This window comes from Strix aluco, chromosome 6 (assembly GCF_031877795.1).
Source record: "Strix aluco isolate bStrAlu1 chromosome 6, bStrAlu1.hap1, whole genome shotgun sequence".
Taxonomy (NCBI): domain Eukaryota; kingdom Metazoa; phylum Chordata; class Aves; order Strigiformes; family Strigidae; genus Strix; species Strix aluco.
In genome coordinates, this window is record NC_133936.1 from 38,571,928 (window position 1) to 38,591,107 (window position 19,180).

The 19,180-nt window shown below is 39.0% G+C and overlaps 1 protein-coding gene across 9 annotated transcripts in view; it reads right to left on the minus strand.

Moving 5' to 3' along the window:
* Window positions 1–19,180, minus strand: part of KANSL1L (KAT8 regulatory NSL complex subunit 1 like) — a 66,830-nt gene that overhangs the window by 33,402 nt on the left and 14,248 nt on the right. For 7 of the 9 annotated variants that reach the window (XR_012623869.1, XM_074829716.1, XM_074829712.1 and 4 more), the window contains 3 exons: window positions 9,665–9,806; window positions 5,583–5,780; window positions 2,658–2,779 (listed from right to left, as the gene is read on the minus strand). Coding sequence is in view for 8 of the 9 variants with exons in the window: in XM_074829716.1 (XP_074685817.1) it covers window positions 2,658–2,779; window positions 5,583–5,780; window positions 9,665–9,806 (462 nt within the window). In the remaining variant the exon portion in view is untranslated. The remainder of the gene's footprint in view (window positions 1–2,657; window positions 2,780–5,582; window positions 5,781–9,664; window positions 9,807–19,180) is intronic. The other 2 variants (XM_074829709.1, XM_074829713.1) reach the window with 2 other exon arrangements.

A 19,180-nucleotide genomic window follows, 5' to 3' on the forward strand; every position in this document is an offset into this window, starting at 1 on the left:
GATGAAGCAGAGATCTCAGCTCTGTGGCTTGGAGCTCCAGTACACAGCAGAATGGTTTCCCTGCCACTTGTGTAAATAGGCTTCCCAGTCAAGGTCCGAGTTATCCATTTATTTGATCTTAGTTTGGGCAGTTTTCAGAATGTGATTCTACAGAAGAGCAAAATGAACCATTGCCAGATGTAAAATTCATTAATTTGCTGAAACACTCCTTTCAAAGCTCATAGGTTGGCCGTTCTTGCTCTATAGCCTAGCTAAAGAGCAGAGACCTTACTCACGGACACCCAGATGCACAGCCAGCCATCAGACAGGCACTATTTGTACTGAAGTAAGGAACTTTTTCATTTCTCCCCCCTCATAAGAAAGTGGTTATCACTAGCTTAAGGAACTGCTTCTATGAACATTTACCTTCATATAATGCATCTGGCTAATCTTGGCATCTAGATTCAACTGAGCAAAGAAAAGCTACATAGAAAAGGAAGCCACTAATAAAATTAGACCTTGACAAATGGCAATTCAAGGTTACCCACATTTAATCAACCAGGAACCATACATGCACCACCACTTCCACTGGGAATAGCCCAAGTAACCAACCATACTGCAACCCCATGATTACCAACCTCAAAGCATCTCATGCTTAGACCTACTTTAAACATGGACTATTATATCTTTCCCATCGGGAGCCTACAACTCATTTCAAGAATTTACTTAAGTAAAAATCACTATCACCCTCTTTTTTTTTTTTCTCTTCAAATACAAAAAATCACCTTACTTTCCATTTGATTTTGATTCTACTTTCTGAAGTACTTCGTACAGAGTGAGCTCTAGAAAAAGTGAGGGGAGAAGCAGCCAAGAAATTAAGTTAACTGTAGTACGTAACTGTCTCAATTAATTGCACAGAAAACTACTACTACAACAACAAAATACCACAAAAAACTGAAAACACACTCAAAAAAACTAGTAGGAGGTAGTGAACTTCCTTGCAGAATTCTCATAACCACTCTGTATCATGCTTAATTACCATCTTTAATGACAGAATTTATTTTGAGATTTCAAAACACTTCACAAGTGAAAAATTATTTAACTGATTTTTAAGATAATGTCTAGAAAGCTCTCAAGTCTCTCAGATTTCCTTCCAACACCTAACTCACCAACTACAGTTTAGAGTTACAGCACTGAGAAAATCAACTCATTCATATGTCATGAGTAGAAAAGAAGCAGCCTTAGAGAGAGTGGTCTGTGAGCAAACAACTGTGTCACTCATAAAATGGAAAAAAGACTGATTTTGGACAGTGCCAGATAAATCAGAACACAAGTGGCTTGAAGTTACATCATTAGATCATGAAGTCAACTTCATACATTCCTAAAAACATTTTTAAAAGCAGGAACCCTTCCTTGTCTGTTTCCTGGAAAAGTCAGAGATTCAAGACACAGTCTTCTAACAGCCTAAATTACTCTCTTCTTCCACATACCCATCTCTATTAGTAACTCCTATTTCAGGGCTACTTTTATTCCAAAACTCAGAGGAATCTTCTGATTTTCCCCTATATTATCTGTGAACAACTGATACATCAGGAGCATGAATGCTACGTGACAGGACCCCTTCATCCTTAAATTTAGGGCACAGTCACACAATCGCTTTGGAACAGACGGCAGTTAAAGAAGCTGCCCATCCAAGCTGCTCATTATAATCTCTTTGTGGGAGGCTACAGCCTCTGCGGCAAAGCTGCTGAAACAGACGGCATGGCCAGCTCTTCATGGAGTCGGGAGCCAGGGAATTACGTTCTGCTGCAGACACTGCCATAAAGCCCCCAGCTCTAGTAGGGAACACTTTCTTCATCCACCTGATCTTAATTAAGACCTATGAATAACAGTAAACCCTCCATCCTCAAAAATCACATTACCAGTATCTCAGAAGAAATATCCTACATACCTAAGTCTTTTGTAAGACAGGACTGTAGTCAATTACCTTAATGCTGGTTTGAGACTAATACTGATTACAGCCTGTACTGTATTTTTAAATCTTTGAATAAAAGACAGAATTACTAAGAAGTATGGAGTAGTACTGAGAAACATTTTTCTCAAATATTAATTTTGAGCTGCTACAGTCATCCTGGAAGGCATATGTATCCAGAACAAAAGACCACAAATGGAAAAATATTATCTCCAAATTCCTGAAAAAGTACCTGGCAAAGATAAATTTGGCCTTGTGTTGAAGACTGATGTGCTTAAAATTAATGAAGCTGCCACAAAAAAACCTGATGCTGACCCACGCTGAGGCACAGGTGACATCGCTTATGTATTCTACTAATCTAGTAAAGTCTAGTTCATCACTGTTCCAGAAATAAAGTTGCACTCGTGATGACAGAATGCATTAAGTCTGAAATAATCAGACGTAGCATGCTACTTACTGCATCCTTTCACTACTTCACAGATATATTCATCTTCCCGGTACTTAAATGCTGTGAGTGCATACTTTTGTCTTTAAGAACAAAGCAAAACCCTGCTACTTTCAACCTTACAAGTAAGACTTTACTTCTCTTCAAGCTTGCAGAAAGCAGCTATCTTTTTCTGATTTACTACTATAATGATTATCAGTTCCATTTACATTACTTTAGTATTGTTATTCTCGAATAAAACACTACCATACTGTCACCTACCTGAAGGAGATGCCATTGACCAGCTGTCTGTGTCTACAGGTCTTGGATGCAAGAGATGAAGAAGCTGGAGACAGATTGAGTGGAGCAATTAGGCTGCTGATGATTTCACTCAGTTGTGCACTCTGGAAAAATAAAAATTAAAAAAAAAAAAAAAAAAAAAGATAGTCAGACTTTTATCCAGACTCAACAGATCAAAGGTCCTGGGATTTTGCTGTTTTCCTACTTAGGATTCCAGTCGCATACATCATGGAATAATCATATTTAGTTTCTTCTTGTGAATAATAAAGCGTGGCATGTTTTTTCTTTCACAATTATTATGTTCAACTATACAAAAAACCCCCAACCAAACCCAACAAAAAACTAACACAACCCTGAACAATCAGCCAAGGACATTGTTTATACATTTGAGTACGAAGGACACAAAACACATTAGTGATCTTAGTATTTTAACTGAAGGTTTTTAAAAAGGCAAAAGAAACCAGAACACTTTACAGCTGATGTTATAACAGCTGCAGCCCAGAGCTGCTAACTGGCCATTCAACAAGCATTTCAACAGGGATAAAAAAAAAAGTCTGCTGTCTACTCATTGTACATTTTGTTCACTCCAAGTATTTTTCTTGTTAAAAGAATCCTCTACTTTGCTCACTGTAATTTGACAAAGGTGTTTTTATAAAAGCAAGTGTAACTACAAGAGGACTATTGTAACTACAGACAGAATGGCTAAAATCTTCTGGTATCCTCAAAAAGAACAACAAGAAGCCCCACCCCACCAAAACCTGGACTTTTCGAACTGCCCCAAAACAAATGCTAAGCTAATTTGTTAAGACTAAGAATTACTCCTTATAAAGCAATGAATTGTGGACTCACTCCAGATAACATTTCACAATGATTTTTTTGTTTTAAATGTCAAACCTTAAAGGCTATTCTGACAATAAATGTAGCTTTCTTAGAGGAAACTGTGTTCTGCACATTAAACAGAAATTAAATATATCTGAAATGGCATACTTTTTTAAAAAAAAACTTTTACATTATTTTGTAGGATTTTCATTCGGAACTAAGACTGTTTAAAACAAGAATTGCAAAAGGTTACCCAGTAAGTTCTCTTTACATTTTGAGGGACTACCATTTATGCAGAAAGAGGCAGAAAAAAAAAAAAATTTAATTTTTTTGCAATTCATGTCTTTTCTGTTCATGTTTAAGTGATGCAGTTGGGTAAAAATTTCATGTCAGAATAAAATATTCGGGCATGGATATTAAAGCACAGAAATAGCAAGTCAATTACAAAAGGTCTGGACAAAGTAAACAAGATGCAGGTAAAATATTTAAAGATTGATTTAAAAATCTTAACAGAATTCAATCTGTAAGGAGCAAAGTCTCTACTGAATATAAAAGCACCAAAACAATGGCAGACTTCCGAAACACAAGGAAAAACATAGATGCTTTTCAAATGTTGCATAGCTGTGAAAAGGACTTGAAAACAGTACTAGTAAAAATTGCCAGGCTCAGTCAGTCTGTATTCTTTATGATATTTTTTTTGTTCACAAGTAAAATTATTTTTAACAAATAAATACTTTGGCATAGGACTGAAGAATTCTGTGGGAATATCTGTGAATGTACTTCAGCCTACAGCATTGCTACTCCTGACACTGAACAAGAAGAAACTCAGACCTTCAGAGTTAAGGTGGATTTACAGAACTGACAGTCAAAAAGCAAATCAAACCCCTAAGCTTTTTGTGATGTCAAGGGAAGAAATCTGATGTGTTCCTCATTTAACAGATCTCATAGATTACCTTTACTTCCAAGTAATTTTCAGATCATCAAGGTTCTTGGAACTCTTGTCTGCAGCTGCTTAGGGACCCGGAAACACACTCCTACTACTTTAATTGTCAAATGTCTTACTGAAAAGCGTGTTTAGTTCTCCAAGTAATCACTTAAAGAGGGGACATTCACCACATTCTAAAAATGCTCTTCGGTTTACCTTGTGCAATTGCCAGCACTGCACATATAAATTTCCTGTTTTACTGCTTCCTCACTCCTGTCTGTTGTGGATAAGATCTATCAAACAGGGGAAGCATTTTAAGAACAGGAAAGTATGACTATCAAATAAGAAAAATTGGCACAGAGATTCAGGAACAGGCATTAGTACCTAAAGCTACTTTTACCCCATTTAAAAAACACGTACATGACCAAGAATTCATGTACAGCAGCAGAGCAACATATTAATGCACCATACTGGCTTTGTCAGGTTTGCTTTATGCTAACTGCATAAATTCATTGTGAAAACAAATTTCCTGTATCTCCTACAGCAATGTGATCCTACGACATTCTTTATGTACTTTCTAGCAAAAGAAAGCCCTGCTGGAGTCTATATCATATTTCCTGGAATTAACCTTGGAAATGACTGTTTTGAACACCATGAACTGAAACTCTGCTCACAGCTATGCCTACCCTATGCCTGTTAAGTACCTGGAATTCCTCAGCTCTGAACTGGAGTCCTACAACACTTGAAAAAGGCAGACTGACAATTATATTTTGCTGGGGCTTTTTTTTTTGTTTGTTTCAAGTGCAACATACCTCCATCTTCAGCTGTACTCTTTCATCTCACCTTAGTATTTCCTGAAACAATCTGTGGCAACTCTATATTGAACCTAACTATAAAGGAGAGGCAGGTTTGTGGATAGCTATTAGAAGTTGTTATGTGGCCGCTTTGATGGAAACAGAGCGGTAACACAGACACGTCAGAAATAAAAGGTTAATTTGTAAACCTGGTGTACAATGTAGTTATTTAAGCCATTCAATTCATCAGCACCCACTCTCGGGACTGCGAAATATCTTCCTTTTTGGAAGTCATCACCATGGAACCTGCCCTATTTCTGAAGTAAATCATTTGGCTCCATTGACCATTGAGTTCTTATTTTACTTTACCTGTTTTTCTATGTTTCGTAAAAGCAGGGTAGGACTGCTGGGTGACATTTCAAAGTCATGCTCCGGCAAAGAATCCTGTCTCTCAATGGCAGCTTGCGAATTCCCTGTGGCGTTTAATAAAGCTTCTTGGTCTGTCAATTGTATTTGCTTCTTCAAAATGTCTTTTGGAAATGGGAATTCTTCTAAGATCACCATCCCCTAGACAACAGCAATTGAACACAGTTGGTTGACAACGGATTAACCCTCCTAAATCATTTTTAAGGGGCAGTTGAACCTGGCACATCCCCCTTAAATCCTCCCAGTAACTGTTTGGAGCACTTAACTGGATTTTAAATACACGTAACAGCTAAAATATAGAAATAGTAGGTATTTTCATTAACGAAAAGCTGCACCATTTATGCTACTCCTTATAACACCAACCACTCCAGTGTTATACCACTGCTTAAACATCTGTGCCAAAATTCAAATCAGAAATTCATACTTATTAGAGCAACTCTATGATCATTTCCCTGCTGATTTAAGAAAAGGTTTTTCTGTAAGAAACAACCACCCTTTGATTTGAAGCTGGTTATAGTCTTTGCAGCCAATAAATTTTTCAGAGGCATTTTAAAGTGCTGTTTTTCTTATTCCTATCCATGTTCTAAGCAAAACATCAAGGTTGCTAGTTTTTTATGTAGCAGAGATGTATACAAATCAAAACAAAAGCCTTTTACAATTTAATAATTGATTTTTTTAAGGTGAGCATTTTTAGAGTTTCACAACTACAGAGGTAACCATCCTAAATATTCTAGTAATCTCATTGCTTTTCAAGACAATCTGCACAAACGTGGTATCAGATGTGCTCTATTCTCTAGAATACCACCTAATAAGAGAAATATATCTTTATATGGTAGGGAAATAACAGTTTAATAAACAGTTTAATAAAGAACTAGGAAAAGAATACCCGCATTGTGTTTTTCACGCCACAGATTGGAAAAGTGAGTGTCAAATACAATCCTAGGTAACATCTCAGTTGACTTGTTTTAACAACTTAAAACGTTAAACAAAATAATAAGCAAAAATAACTTTGTAACAGTCAAAACCAGTTCCTCAAATAGTCCCATAATTTCTCATTGTCTTGAGCAAATAAATTTAATACTCAGAAAAGGCTATCAAACCTCTGCAGGCTTTTTCCAAACAGAAAGGGAAAGAACCTACTTGCTTTTAAGTGCTGACTGTTACTCAAATATCAAGCAGATATTGAAAGAATGGGACCATTCAATAACACTGCCTCAATTTTTTCTTTCTGGTAACAATATTCCACTAAAACCAAGGAAGATTGTCATCATGGGAACACAAGGAGCCCCTATATTATTTCTTCAAGCAAGACAGACTTCACCTAGGTTATGGCTGTGGAAAATTAAGAATCCTGTAGTTTACTCACACCTTGACTCCTGCCTCAGCAGCAACTTGCCCTAAAACATGAAAGCAAGTCTCAAAGAGACTTCAAAGGGGAGACTAAGATAAAACATGAAATTGTCCTGTTTGCATTGTGTCTCTAACTTATTCCCCTGTTTGAGTTATAAATTCAAAGCTGAGAACAAAGATATTATCTAGAAACAAATGTAGGTGCTTGGAAGCTTGCTTTAGTGCCCAAAAGGGGCACAGAGATTTTGAATTTCCATCAAGTCAATGCTGATTTTCCACATTCCTTATCAGGTGGTAGCCCATCATTCATGCTTTTCCATTTACAGCAGATGGAAACGAATCCACACAGCATCATACCACATTCTGTAGACCAACAGCAGTTACAAAGTAGGCAGTACATTCAAGGAAATTCAAGTACAGATCTAAGTTTTATATGCCACAAGAGGAGGACAAGCTGGCTCAACAGCTTTAGACTCTTCTAGAATTTAGAATCTTTAGATCTTTTCAGTAAAAGAATCATAGGTCAAGACCACAGAGACAACAAAAAAAAATAACTCACAAAAGCCTAAAACACAACTTCTGAAGTCAGAGGAATAGGAAGACACACAGAAAAAGTGGTGAAATGAGGGGGATGACCCCCTCCCCCTGCTTCTACTGGATTTTTATTTTTTTTTAAGTTGCAGAATCCTGTTGACCAAGCACAGAAAGACAAAGGCAGAAAAGGAAGAAGAAAACTGACAGACTGTATTAACAGGGAGAGATGGAATAGGCACAGAAGACAAGAGGAAGAGTAAAGAATTAGAGGACTAATACTGACTATGTAGGAATTATAAGTTAAATGGGCGACAGCCAGTAGGTTTTGGCAACGAGCTCCCTCCTCCTCCCACACCCCCATATGGAATTGTTTTGTTTTGTAGATATATATTTTTTTTAATGGAAGAACTCTCCAAGATCGAGAGCTGCTACTTCTGTGTGCATAGAGATGCAGAAGACCATGCAGTAGGCCAGGAAACTGCCCACAAGTTAACCATCTCCCTTCCAATTGTGTTATGGTGTTAGTGGAACGGCCTTATGCTTGAAATCATTGTTCACTGGCTATGAATCACACTTTTTTCCACTCAAAACACACGAAAAGCGCTCTGAAACCATTAAACACAGCATACAAATTCTAATGATATTGTGTAACTACTTTGCAGCCACTAAATGAAAACAAAGGGCTCTTCTATCAGCCCACATGTCCTTCCATAGCTGCTGCATTGGTGTACTACAAACACGTATACAAAAAAATCACAGCTGAAGAAAATACATGTCTACCTTCGCTATGGGACACAATGCCAAATACTGAATATCACAGCTGGTAAAAGGGGCATGAAGTTTGCAAAAAGGAATGTCACTAAAGATCTCCACCAGGAAGATGACTAGGCTCCAAGCCAACATACCACCTAATGCGAAGAAAATGCATGGCTAAAAGAATGTTCTTTCTCTCATTTCTCTGTTATTTATTTCTCTGTCTTCTGCTGCTCATGAGACCTATGCCACCCTAAAGGCTGATAGCTTTTGGGTGTAATAGTGTGCATGCACCTGGTATTTAGGGCAACACTAAAATACGAGCATTCTCACCCTTCACCAAAATCTCCTTTCACTCCTGTGGGCACAGGAGGCAGGACAGACCCCAAATAAAGGCTCTCCAGTTATTTTTTAAAGGAAAACCTGAGCGGGGAAAAGTTGTGAGCATGAGAGACAAAGTTGGATATGCAAGGCAGGGCTTTGAGGGCAAAAGGAGAAGAGGGAATAATTTTTCTTTATGTGTTCAGAGGGAAGTGCCCTCTGGGGTGATTTACCTCTCCTTTTAAACTCCCTGTAAGTCTCATGTTCAGCCACATAAAGTCTAAAGCATCTTCCGGCTCCTCTCCATCTGTGCTTATCTGGCCCCAGCATAGATCAGACAACCTACAGGAGACTCATCAACAGAGTCAAAGAGCCCTCCTCTAAACCACTCACTATCGCACCACCAGAATTATCACAGGTTTTGGCTTCTTGCACATGAGAATGACCTGGGGAAGCCATTAAATTGATACATAGATTATTAATGTTTTAGGAATGTGACTTTCCCACTGTCTAGCCAGTTCGATTTACAAAAACTAGTACATGAGTTACACACATTGGAATTTTAGTAATAATTAATCCTTGACCTGTTCAAAGTGCTGTACAAACATTAACTAGGTAATCCTCAGAATAAACATCCACTGTAAATAACAAAAAACCCACCCTGAAACCCCACAACACAAAAATGAATAACCAACCACCCCACCTGGAAACCAAATCTTGCCTCTTCTGCAGAGGGGAAAAACTAGTGTGATAAATGCAGTACCTTGTGCTGGGCCCCTGAAAGTCACTAACAAAGCCACTAACTATCACAGTAGAAAGGTAAGAGTTCCCATCTCCCAGTCCTGTACTGGTGCCTCTAGGGTACAATACTTTTTAGCTCCTGATGTCTTTCTCATTAACCTTTGCATGCAATATCCTGTGCGGATACAAGAACTCTAGGACAAAACGAACAACAACAACAACAACAACAACAACAACAACAAGGAACCAAATAAATAAATAAATATTACAAGAAACACTGTCAAAAGATTATTTGAAAAGCCCATTTACGAGCTTACAGACAATACCTTGGTGGCACGTATCTGCCTGTGAAGGTCAGTTAGTTGTTGGATTTTGTATTCTAGTTCTGAAATCTGGGCTTGAAGCCATGTCCAACGGCTGCCAATTCTAGCTCTGTCTGCAAGCCACTTCCATTCAGAAGTATAGCTGCTGTGAAGACAAAATGCTGGTTAGTCCAAAAATAAAGATAACCACATTTGCACAAGAACATTTTTGACAGCTGCTCTGCCTCATGTTGCAAGCATCTCAGTTGCTTTCAGAAGATATCTGATTATACCCATCCAGTTTCACATCAGCTTATTTCTGTAACTACAAAACTTGCCCAAACCAGTATGATCAATGTTCACTGCCTAGTCCCAGGCTAAACTAAATTTTCTGTTCTGTATTATAAAACCCAGCACTGGAGAAACTACGAAACTATACCAGTTAATGCAGATTACAGATCTGTAAAGAATTCCAGTAACTCCACCAGCAAGAATCCAAATTCTTACACCACACTTCCTCCCACATGCTTCCATGAATATCGTTTGCTTACAATTGGAATCTAATAAAGCACCATTCAGCAATGACCAGCTAGATATCAAGTCACTGCCCAAAAACCTAACTAAGTAGTTTAGATTTCTTTTATTCAAGCTATTTTACACATATAGCTGTGTCAGTATAGTATAGTTAGGTCACTCTTACTGCTGATTACAAATAGTATTTTGTAACACAAAAGATATGCCTCCCGGTACCTGACATTGTAATTAGCTTAACTTTATTATGCTAAATTAATCACTGGCATCAGCAAACTTTACTCAACCTACATATTAAATAAATGTCTGACATAACCATACCACTCAACAAATATACTTAATATCCAGTAAGTTTAAGCAACAGAGACAACACAGTGCAATATTTTAGTATGCAACTTCCACTAATATCCTAATATCCTACCATCGACTGAGTTTATTTATTGAAAGAAAATGACTGGTGTTTTTTCCCACTAAAGTTGCCAAGTAGTTTGCCACTGATAACTTAAAAGAACTGTAAAAACAAAATCATACTTCTTCTGGAAAAGAAGTTCTTTTACTCAAGTTACTGGGATAACTACTGGATCTAAATACTGGATGACACTGTGCGTAAGTTTTGCACAGGCAGAATACACGATCCCCTGTTCCCAGGCAATGAAGAGTACTGAAATATCACAAAAGATACAAGAAAAAGCAGATGCCAGTGAACTGGCATAGGAACATCACACAAGTGCAATTGTTTCATGAAGAATTTTGTGTCAATTACCTCAACAACGAAAGAAAGGTAATACACCACGCTGCAGAAGATGCTAAACATTTCCTGGCATGAGTAGAGAATCACCAAATTTGAGAATCCTAATATTTTCAGGGCAGAGATTATGAAACATAACAGAACTCAAAATCTCAGAACTTTCAGTCTACTTTAGTTATCATAAATAGTAAATATAGACACAGTCTCTGGTAGGTTACCTCTAAAATACATAATTTCCCCCTTTTTTAACATAAATTATCTGCCCACATAATTTACCGCCAGCTTAAACTCTCTCCTACACAAACAAAATGAACACATGAAATTAGGCAAGAGATTGAAATGTCCTGTTTAAATCCAGATTCTACGTGCAAGCAAATGAATTACCATCAAAAGGAAACTCTCAGAACTCCTTAAATATATACCATAATAAATAGTTTACATTTTATATACTCTATTAGTGATTTTGTCCTAGGAAAAAAGGCATATGAAGCCATCTTGTGAATATCCATTTTTCTGACAAACGCTTCTTATATCATCACCAGCACATAGTAAATAGCCCTGGTTACTTATGCTTTAACCAGGTCTTCTTGCCAAGAACTTCTCTGAAATTGACAGCTTTTGAATGTTTGTGCTTCTGGAAGTCATAAAATACAGTTTGCGGGGAAAGACGAGGATCCGAACTCCTTGTTGGCCCAAGTCAGAGTTCAGTTAAAAAATGTGTTCACACAAGTGTGGTGGCTGGAATAGTTAGGATTTGTCTCAGGATCCTAGGATAGCAAAAAGCTAGTCCTAAGAAAAAGCTGCTTAATGAGGCTGTAACAAATCCCTTAGTTAATCATTTTAACAAAAAAATTAAATAGCAGTAAAGAGGATAACCGAGAAAAACCCAACAGGAGTGTTGAGGTGCTTATTCCTATTCCCTTCTCAAAAGACGAATGAACAAACAAACAACAAAACCAGGACATTGTAACAAGAAAGCCCAGGTGAAAGAAAATAAATCACACGGACAGAATTGCCTCCTAAGCTATATGCAACAGTCTGGGGAGAAAGGTGCACTAGCCTCAAACAGACCAAGGGGGCGGGGGGGAAGCAGATAAGAAAAATAAAAAGTGCCCATACAGCTGGGAAACAAGAAGTGGAATGGAAAGCACTGGAGTTGGTCTTGGGTCACACACACTGTATGAAATCAGCATGGCAGTAAGGGAATTCATAGTCAATACCAAACCACAGCAGATAACAGAAGAACAGTTAAATATTGTAACCTTAAGACAAACAAATCACATCTGCTGTATATTACTGTCTTACTTTAAAAAAAAAATAAACCTCTGCAAAGTTACATCACAAGTTATTTTTCAAAAACATGTCTGCAGGTTTTTTTTCTTAAACACAGTATTAAATTTTGAATTAATTGCATTCACTGTTTTATGTATATTTTTTGCTTCATTCTAAAATACTATGCAAGTATTTCTTAAGGCTTTAAAGTGTACTATATAATTAAACTAACAGGATTTAATTACACTGTAATAACGATGTCCTTAGGCTCCTCTGTGAGGAAGAGTTTCCACTGAACTAAGCACAAACATTTTAAGCTCATGCCAAAGGAAGCAATTTTAGCTTCTCTCTCCTGCCAGCCCAGGCTGCCCCAGGCCCAGCGCCTGCACAAGCACTTGGGCAACTACACTGTGACATGGATTAGAGTTGCTCATGGTTAATTTTAACTTCAGAGGCAGGATGAATGAAGCAAGTTTAAGTCTAGATCCCTTTCCCAGTTTTGATGCCTTGCAGACAGACAGACACACACTCTTGCACATCCACAAGGGAAGGGGCAGGAAGCTCCAGGCTAGGCAGCGAGCGTGAGCTCACATTTATGGGATAGGAGGTGAAAGCACTGCTAAATTCTGTTCCCATCTCTGCCACTCATATTTGTTTGATCATGCATTATTTATTTACCATCTTTGCCTGTAAGTCTATTTCTCTACAAACTATTTAGTAAACCTTGTAACTCCTCAGAGGAAAATAAAATCGCTATAAGCTATCTTCACACTCCTAACGTGAGCTGTTTGCATGCAAAGCAGTATGGTCACTCAAGTGACAAATGATAACCTACTATTGCAATTAAAAAAAAAGAAAACAATTTAAAAAAAATCTGAAAATTTGTAAATCTGTTCCTGGGATGTTAGAGAGTACAGGATACATTCATTCAGTAGAGAAAGCTGTTTCATGGTGGCACCAGTGAATTAATTAATTCTGCAAATCCAGAGAAGGAAAAAACCCCCTTTTGTAACCACAAAGGGTTACAAAAATAACCAGGCCTGTTACCGAAGGAGGAAGTCAGAGCAGGTGCTAAAGTAGAAGCTCCCACTCTGGTTCTCTGTTAGGAATGAGACAAGAGGAAAAAAAAAAAGTTTCTGTCTGTCCCGCTTCCTGTGTGCTCCTTTTGCAAAGCATCTTTACTTGGTTTCCGTGCTTTCGACTCTAACATCATACATCCTCCACTGGAATTTCAGATTCGTTCTTCTGCTGGCAACTCAATATAAACGTTACATTTGCAAAAGTTTCTAAAGTTCACTACTGTGGTACAGTGAAATATAAAACATATATATATGTTCTGCTCTTGTGATGACTAAATCTGCAGATGATCTCCTGCATTCATCTAGGACTATTAGAATTGGAAGAGAACGGAGCAAGACTAGCTTTGTATGAATAAAACATCTCATTTAAATTTCCCTAGAAAAACATGCTGGAATTGCATTAGAGGGCAAAATTTGCTTCCATGTGTGACACTGGCTTGCATTTCCCCTGTTTTGGTTGAACTGTAGGAGGTTAATCCTGCACAACTTGCAAGAAAAGAAAGAAATGCAGAAGAACAAACAAGCCACAAGGAGCACAGATGCAAATGCAGATGAAGTATGATCAAAAATATAACTAGGAAGCGGACGTTCAGGCTGTACTGTGTCACCCCGAAGTATGGGAAAGAATTCAGCTGGGAATCATCAGCACCAGCAGAGGCAGTATAAGCATTTCATCAAAGCTTCTGCTTTTGCTGAGACCAAAGAGGCAAGTGAAGAGCGGTAAATAACATACTGCTATCACAGTCACTACTATTTCTTGAACTGAAACAAGTTTTTAGCCATGATCTGTGGAAGGAATATATGGATGAACCCCTCAGCACTCTCACCTTTCCCAAAAGAGAAAAGAGAATTGCGAACAAACCATGTTTTTATGTAACCAAACCAACACTGCAGAATGCAACAGGACTATGAGAGGTATATCCAGTTCCTCCAATATGTTGTGAGAGAGATTTATGTTTTCACAATAGCTAAAATCAGTCTGTCCCCAAAACCAAAACCAGGCAACCTGAGAGCAAAGGGGAACTGCTAACCAAGATAAAATTGCTGTGCTAGACACACACTGTTGTTTGGGTTTTGTGCTTGGGGGGTTTATGTTTTGTTTACAGAAGAGGAGAAGGGGTGGAATTTAAACCTTTTAGGCATATTTTATTTTTATAAGCAAACAAAACAAGAAGCCTGAAAACTAGTTCATAAATAATGGAGAAACACAGTGCTGTTTAAAATGCACAAAAAATACAGAACCTGGAACTGATAGTATCCAGGATGGTTGATTCAAATAGGTATGTTGAGCACTGGGAAGAGTATTTTAGAGCGTGCAGCCCTGTGCCCAAGGCAAGATTCTCCACAAGTATCTTATATCCTGAAAATTAAAAGGAAACTAAGGCCTTCCAGCCTCGTAATTCCCAGTGAGAACAAGTAACATGCCCCTACCATGACATGTCTGCAGGGACAATGACAGGATGCTTCCTACGGAACAGGAAAGGAGCATGCTTGCAACAGACCCACATCAAAACTCCAAAATGCAGGTTTGCCAACCCAAAACAGTGTCTCCTTCTAAAACGTTTGTCTCAACACCAACATTTTCAAGTTACAACACTCAAACACGAATGAGCCAGAGAGGCTTGTAGTGTGGGTGGGAAAAATTTCTCCAATTCCAAAATTCTGCATTAAACATAAGAACGACAGTTCTTCCCGACATCCCCTCACACTTACATTTCCACTCATGTTTCCTAACACGACATATTTTGCTCCTTCCGCCAGGCCACGTCCCCTTCAGTTTAATCCACATCGTTCTGGTATCCAGTTTTCAGATGATTTAGTCCTAAAGTGGCCCCGTGATCCCGACCTCTACCACCCCTGCTGGTTCAGCTCCTCCTCTCACTGGGAACTTCTGGGCTATCAGCAGCCTACTGCCAATCATGCGACAGTGAAGTATTTGGGAGCAAGAAGCAGCTCATGAACTTCTGATTATCCTCAGAATAAAGAGCTAATTGCCCTCCTTGGTGGGAGTCACTGAAAACAATGGCAGAAGTTTATAATTTTGATGAAGGACTCAACTCCGGAAACTAAAAAGCAAAAAATCATGAAGTTCTCCAGATCTTTAAATCCCATCCAGGTATCATATGACTCACAATGAAATTCATGAGACAACACACTGGAAGAAAACCCATACATCCCCCAATTCTCTTGGGAAGCTCACTCAGTTGTACAAAAATACAAAATAGTTCATATTCACTACATGGCACTCTATCACAAATGCTCAACAGCACACTAGTATGGTGGGGGTCCCCCAGGACAGGAGCTGCAAGCCTGTGAACTTCCTAATTTTACACCAGCATTACAGTCAGCTTTCCTGTGACTATACATGGCAATGCTCAAAAAGCAGCTGGCCTGAATACAAGCATTTTCATGCAAGCCGTTAAGGTGAGTGCAAGGCTTCCGATACCTTCTGTCAACACACTGGTGAAATTCAACATGTCCATTTTTCTTCCTTCTGCAGACACTGACAGTAAATAAGAGATTACCTATGGAAACTAGGAGATGGTATCATATAAAACATTTAAATTAGGTAAATTCAGATATGTAGTGCATGTATTTTAGATAATCTTATCTAGATTTTACTCATGAGATAAAAATGCCTACTCCCAACAAAAACTTCCAACACTTGTAATAGCTGAACAAACATGGCCAACTATGAAATGACCTGTAAATGCTTTCTCAAGGACTAATTTTTCCAGCACACCTACTTAATGTTTGTTTTCAGAATGAATAACTTCAGTTGCTGTTGAAGTATTAATTCCCCTGGACCAGTTAACTGTTAAACCCATAATAACCACATAATTAAAAAAACAGTGAGTGCTGTTTTATGAACTCAATCTCTTCTACGCATTCCAGAGTGCAAACAAGATTGAAACACACTGCAACAAGTATCATCCTCTGGTATCATATCCGATCAACACTACCCAATAAAACACTACTCTGACAGTTCACTATCAGCCATCATCCAGGAGTGCTTGCCGCAGACTGACTGCGGAGAGCAATATGCCAGTGTTTTATGACAACCAGCACCAAACCAAGCTGTGCCCCCCAAAAAACCCAAATCAATCAATTAAGGGAAGTTCTCTGGTACTCAAAATTATACTGCAATCTCTGCGAAGATCTGCAATCAGGTCATTCTTCTAGAGCCTCCGGGGTTGCTGTCTTCTTTGGTGTTTAACAGGAATTTTTACCTGGCAGAGATTTTCCTCTGAAACACTACACGGCTTCAGAACAGATGGGTTACAGTTCTCCCTAGCATCTACAGACATCGGCAACTGTTTATCACAACAATTTCTGGCACCCACGCCTGGTCCCACCATCTCTGACATACTGTTGCCATTTAATACTTTCAGAATTGCATCCAATAACATATGTTGATACTAACACATAATACACACCTTATCTTCCCAAACAAGAAAACTTTATCTAGCTGAACATTTCTGCTAAGCCACCAGGCCTGAGGAATTTATGCAGTAACACCTGAAATCATCAACCACAGCTGTGATTTTCCCTTGAAGAGAAAATTCATGGTACAGAACTGAAGGAAAAAAATTAAGTAGCAACAGAGTAAGATTTTTACATCTTCCATAAATAAGCTGACAGTGTGAAGGGGAGAAGAAGAAATACAATATTCAGGAAAAAAAGGCTGTAGAAGAAAACTGAAAATATAAAAAGGGAAAGTCTCTGTGCTTGGATACCCTAGCAAAGGAGAAATTTCATGAGAATTTCACACTGGAGCTCTATATGCTCCCTCATCTGAGAAATCACATCTTCCAAACTGCTGAGATGCCACAGCCAGTACTTGGCCTGCTACAGGGCTCCTGCAAAGAATCGCACTATTACTACAGGCTTTAGACTGGAAACTGAACTGTTACATTTGCACTGAATTGTTAACTTAGTTTAGGGCTCCATAAAAGAAATTTAAAATCCAGCTTCTTAAAGCAGTGTTGTCTGTTACAGTGCTGAACTTTTCCAATGGCTGGCTTCACAATCTGGTAGGTGCTTTTCATCCTCAATTCTGTTTACATAATTCTTCAGAGCTGTTAATGACAAAAGGCCAAATTGGTCAGTGGCAGTCCAATCAGTTAGAATATTAACTGCACAAGAAGTAAAAACCTGTGAAAGGTAAACAACCACCACCATTTCCTCTTTTAATAAAATAAAATAAAAAAACCCAAATCACTGCAAAATGCGTCATCTGCTAATGTCTTTTGTTAAAAATACTTTTAAATGTATTTCTAAGATTCCATTGGCTCCCCCAGCACCCTAGCTTCTTCCACTAAACCTCAGCATGTTGTAGATCAGACCAACATGGAGTGGAGAAGCAGGCAGTGCTAACACGCAAGGAAAGAAGCTTCAGGAACACCAGGGCTGCCTGGAAACAAGTTTCTCTTCTTGCATTTGAAATGGCACAACATCAATAGACTAACAACAAAACACCAGGAACACAGGCCTAGAAATTCTCTGTAAGTCTCACACAACTGCCCTTGAAAAAGGAATCAAGAAAGTAGTGCTATGCCTGGATCCCATGTTCCACGTAAGATAGAGCTTACAATATACTCCTGTAAAGATACATGGAAATGGCAGATTATTCCAGCATGCATGCAGCTTATCGCTGCTGTCCAGCCACTGAAGTTGGCCCCAAAATTTGTACATATAATCTTACAAGGAATAGGTGGGTATGGTATTCGTGTAACATGTAGCTCCAGCTAATAACTAATTTCATTCTTGTTGTCTATAGTATCAGATTTCAATGTAAAAATGGATGCAAAGCATATTATTTTCTGAGACTTTTTTGGATAAACAGCCAACAGTTGATCCAGAACTTGCATGCCAGATGCACTGGAAATCATCAGCAGGTGTTGGTAGCTGAGGGGCTGCAGTCCTGCAGAACAGGCCAAAAACACCTGGGCAGAGACTGAGAGGAGACTCAGAAGGGGCCGGTGGGGAAGCCCACGGCAGAGCGATCAGATGAGAAAGGAGCAGCAGCAGCAGCAGCAGCACAGGTACCACCAGCACACTGATCTCCACCTCCTGCTGCCCCTCACCAAAGGGAACGAGCCTTGCGGGTGAACAAGAGAGCTGAAAGGGCCCTGGATCGCTCCTCTGGGTGGGAGGGCAGCTGGGCAGAGCTGGGCCGGGTCCCGCTTCAAGCCCTGAGGCCTGGACCCACCCCACCCGTGGGACCCAAAGGAAGCTGCAGCGGGGCTGCGCTGAGGGCCTGGCAGCATTGCCCCAGCAGGGACCCCGGCACCTGCCCTGGGGACACGGGACACCCTGGTACATCAGAAACGGAGTTCTCTCCCGCAGTGGCTGTGAGCAGGCTGCCATTAAGTAATAGGGGAGTCACCAAACAGTACTTGGCCGGCTGCTTTGCAGGGCAGGGGTGGCCTTTGTTATGAGGTTAAGCCCTCCAGGGCCAAGGGGTGGAGAAAGCAATGAATGTAGGTTTGAACACTTGCAACCTTCTCGGTTTGGGTGTTTTGTAGGAGCTTGGGGTAGAGGTTCACTGAGTTTTATTGCTGTCCAGTCTACCCTGATGGGCTGGGAGGGAGTTTATAATACACATATATTCAAACGTGGACAATCAGGTTTATTTATTTTTCAATACCAGAATCAGTAATTAAGAGTTTGCTAATTGAAAATGAAATGGATTTAAATTCCCCAATAGAGAACTTTTTCTCACCCACAACAGCTAGGTAAAATATTTAGATGAAAATAAAATCATTTACAGCTATTTCAGTTTCAATAAAAAAGAGCACAGGTCAATATATTTAAATCCAACATCTAAAGTTACATTCCTAACCCATATTTAGCAGTATGAATGAAACCCTGTTACAGGAGAGCATTCCTATTTTGGGAAGTCTTTAT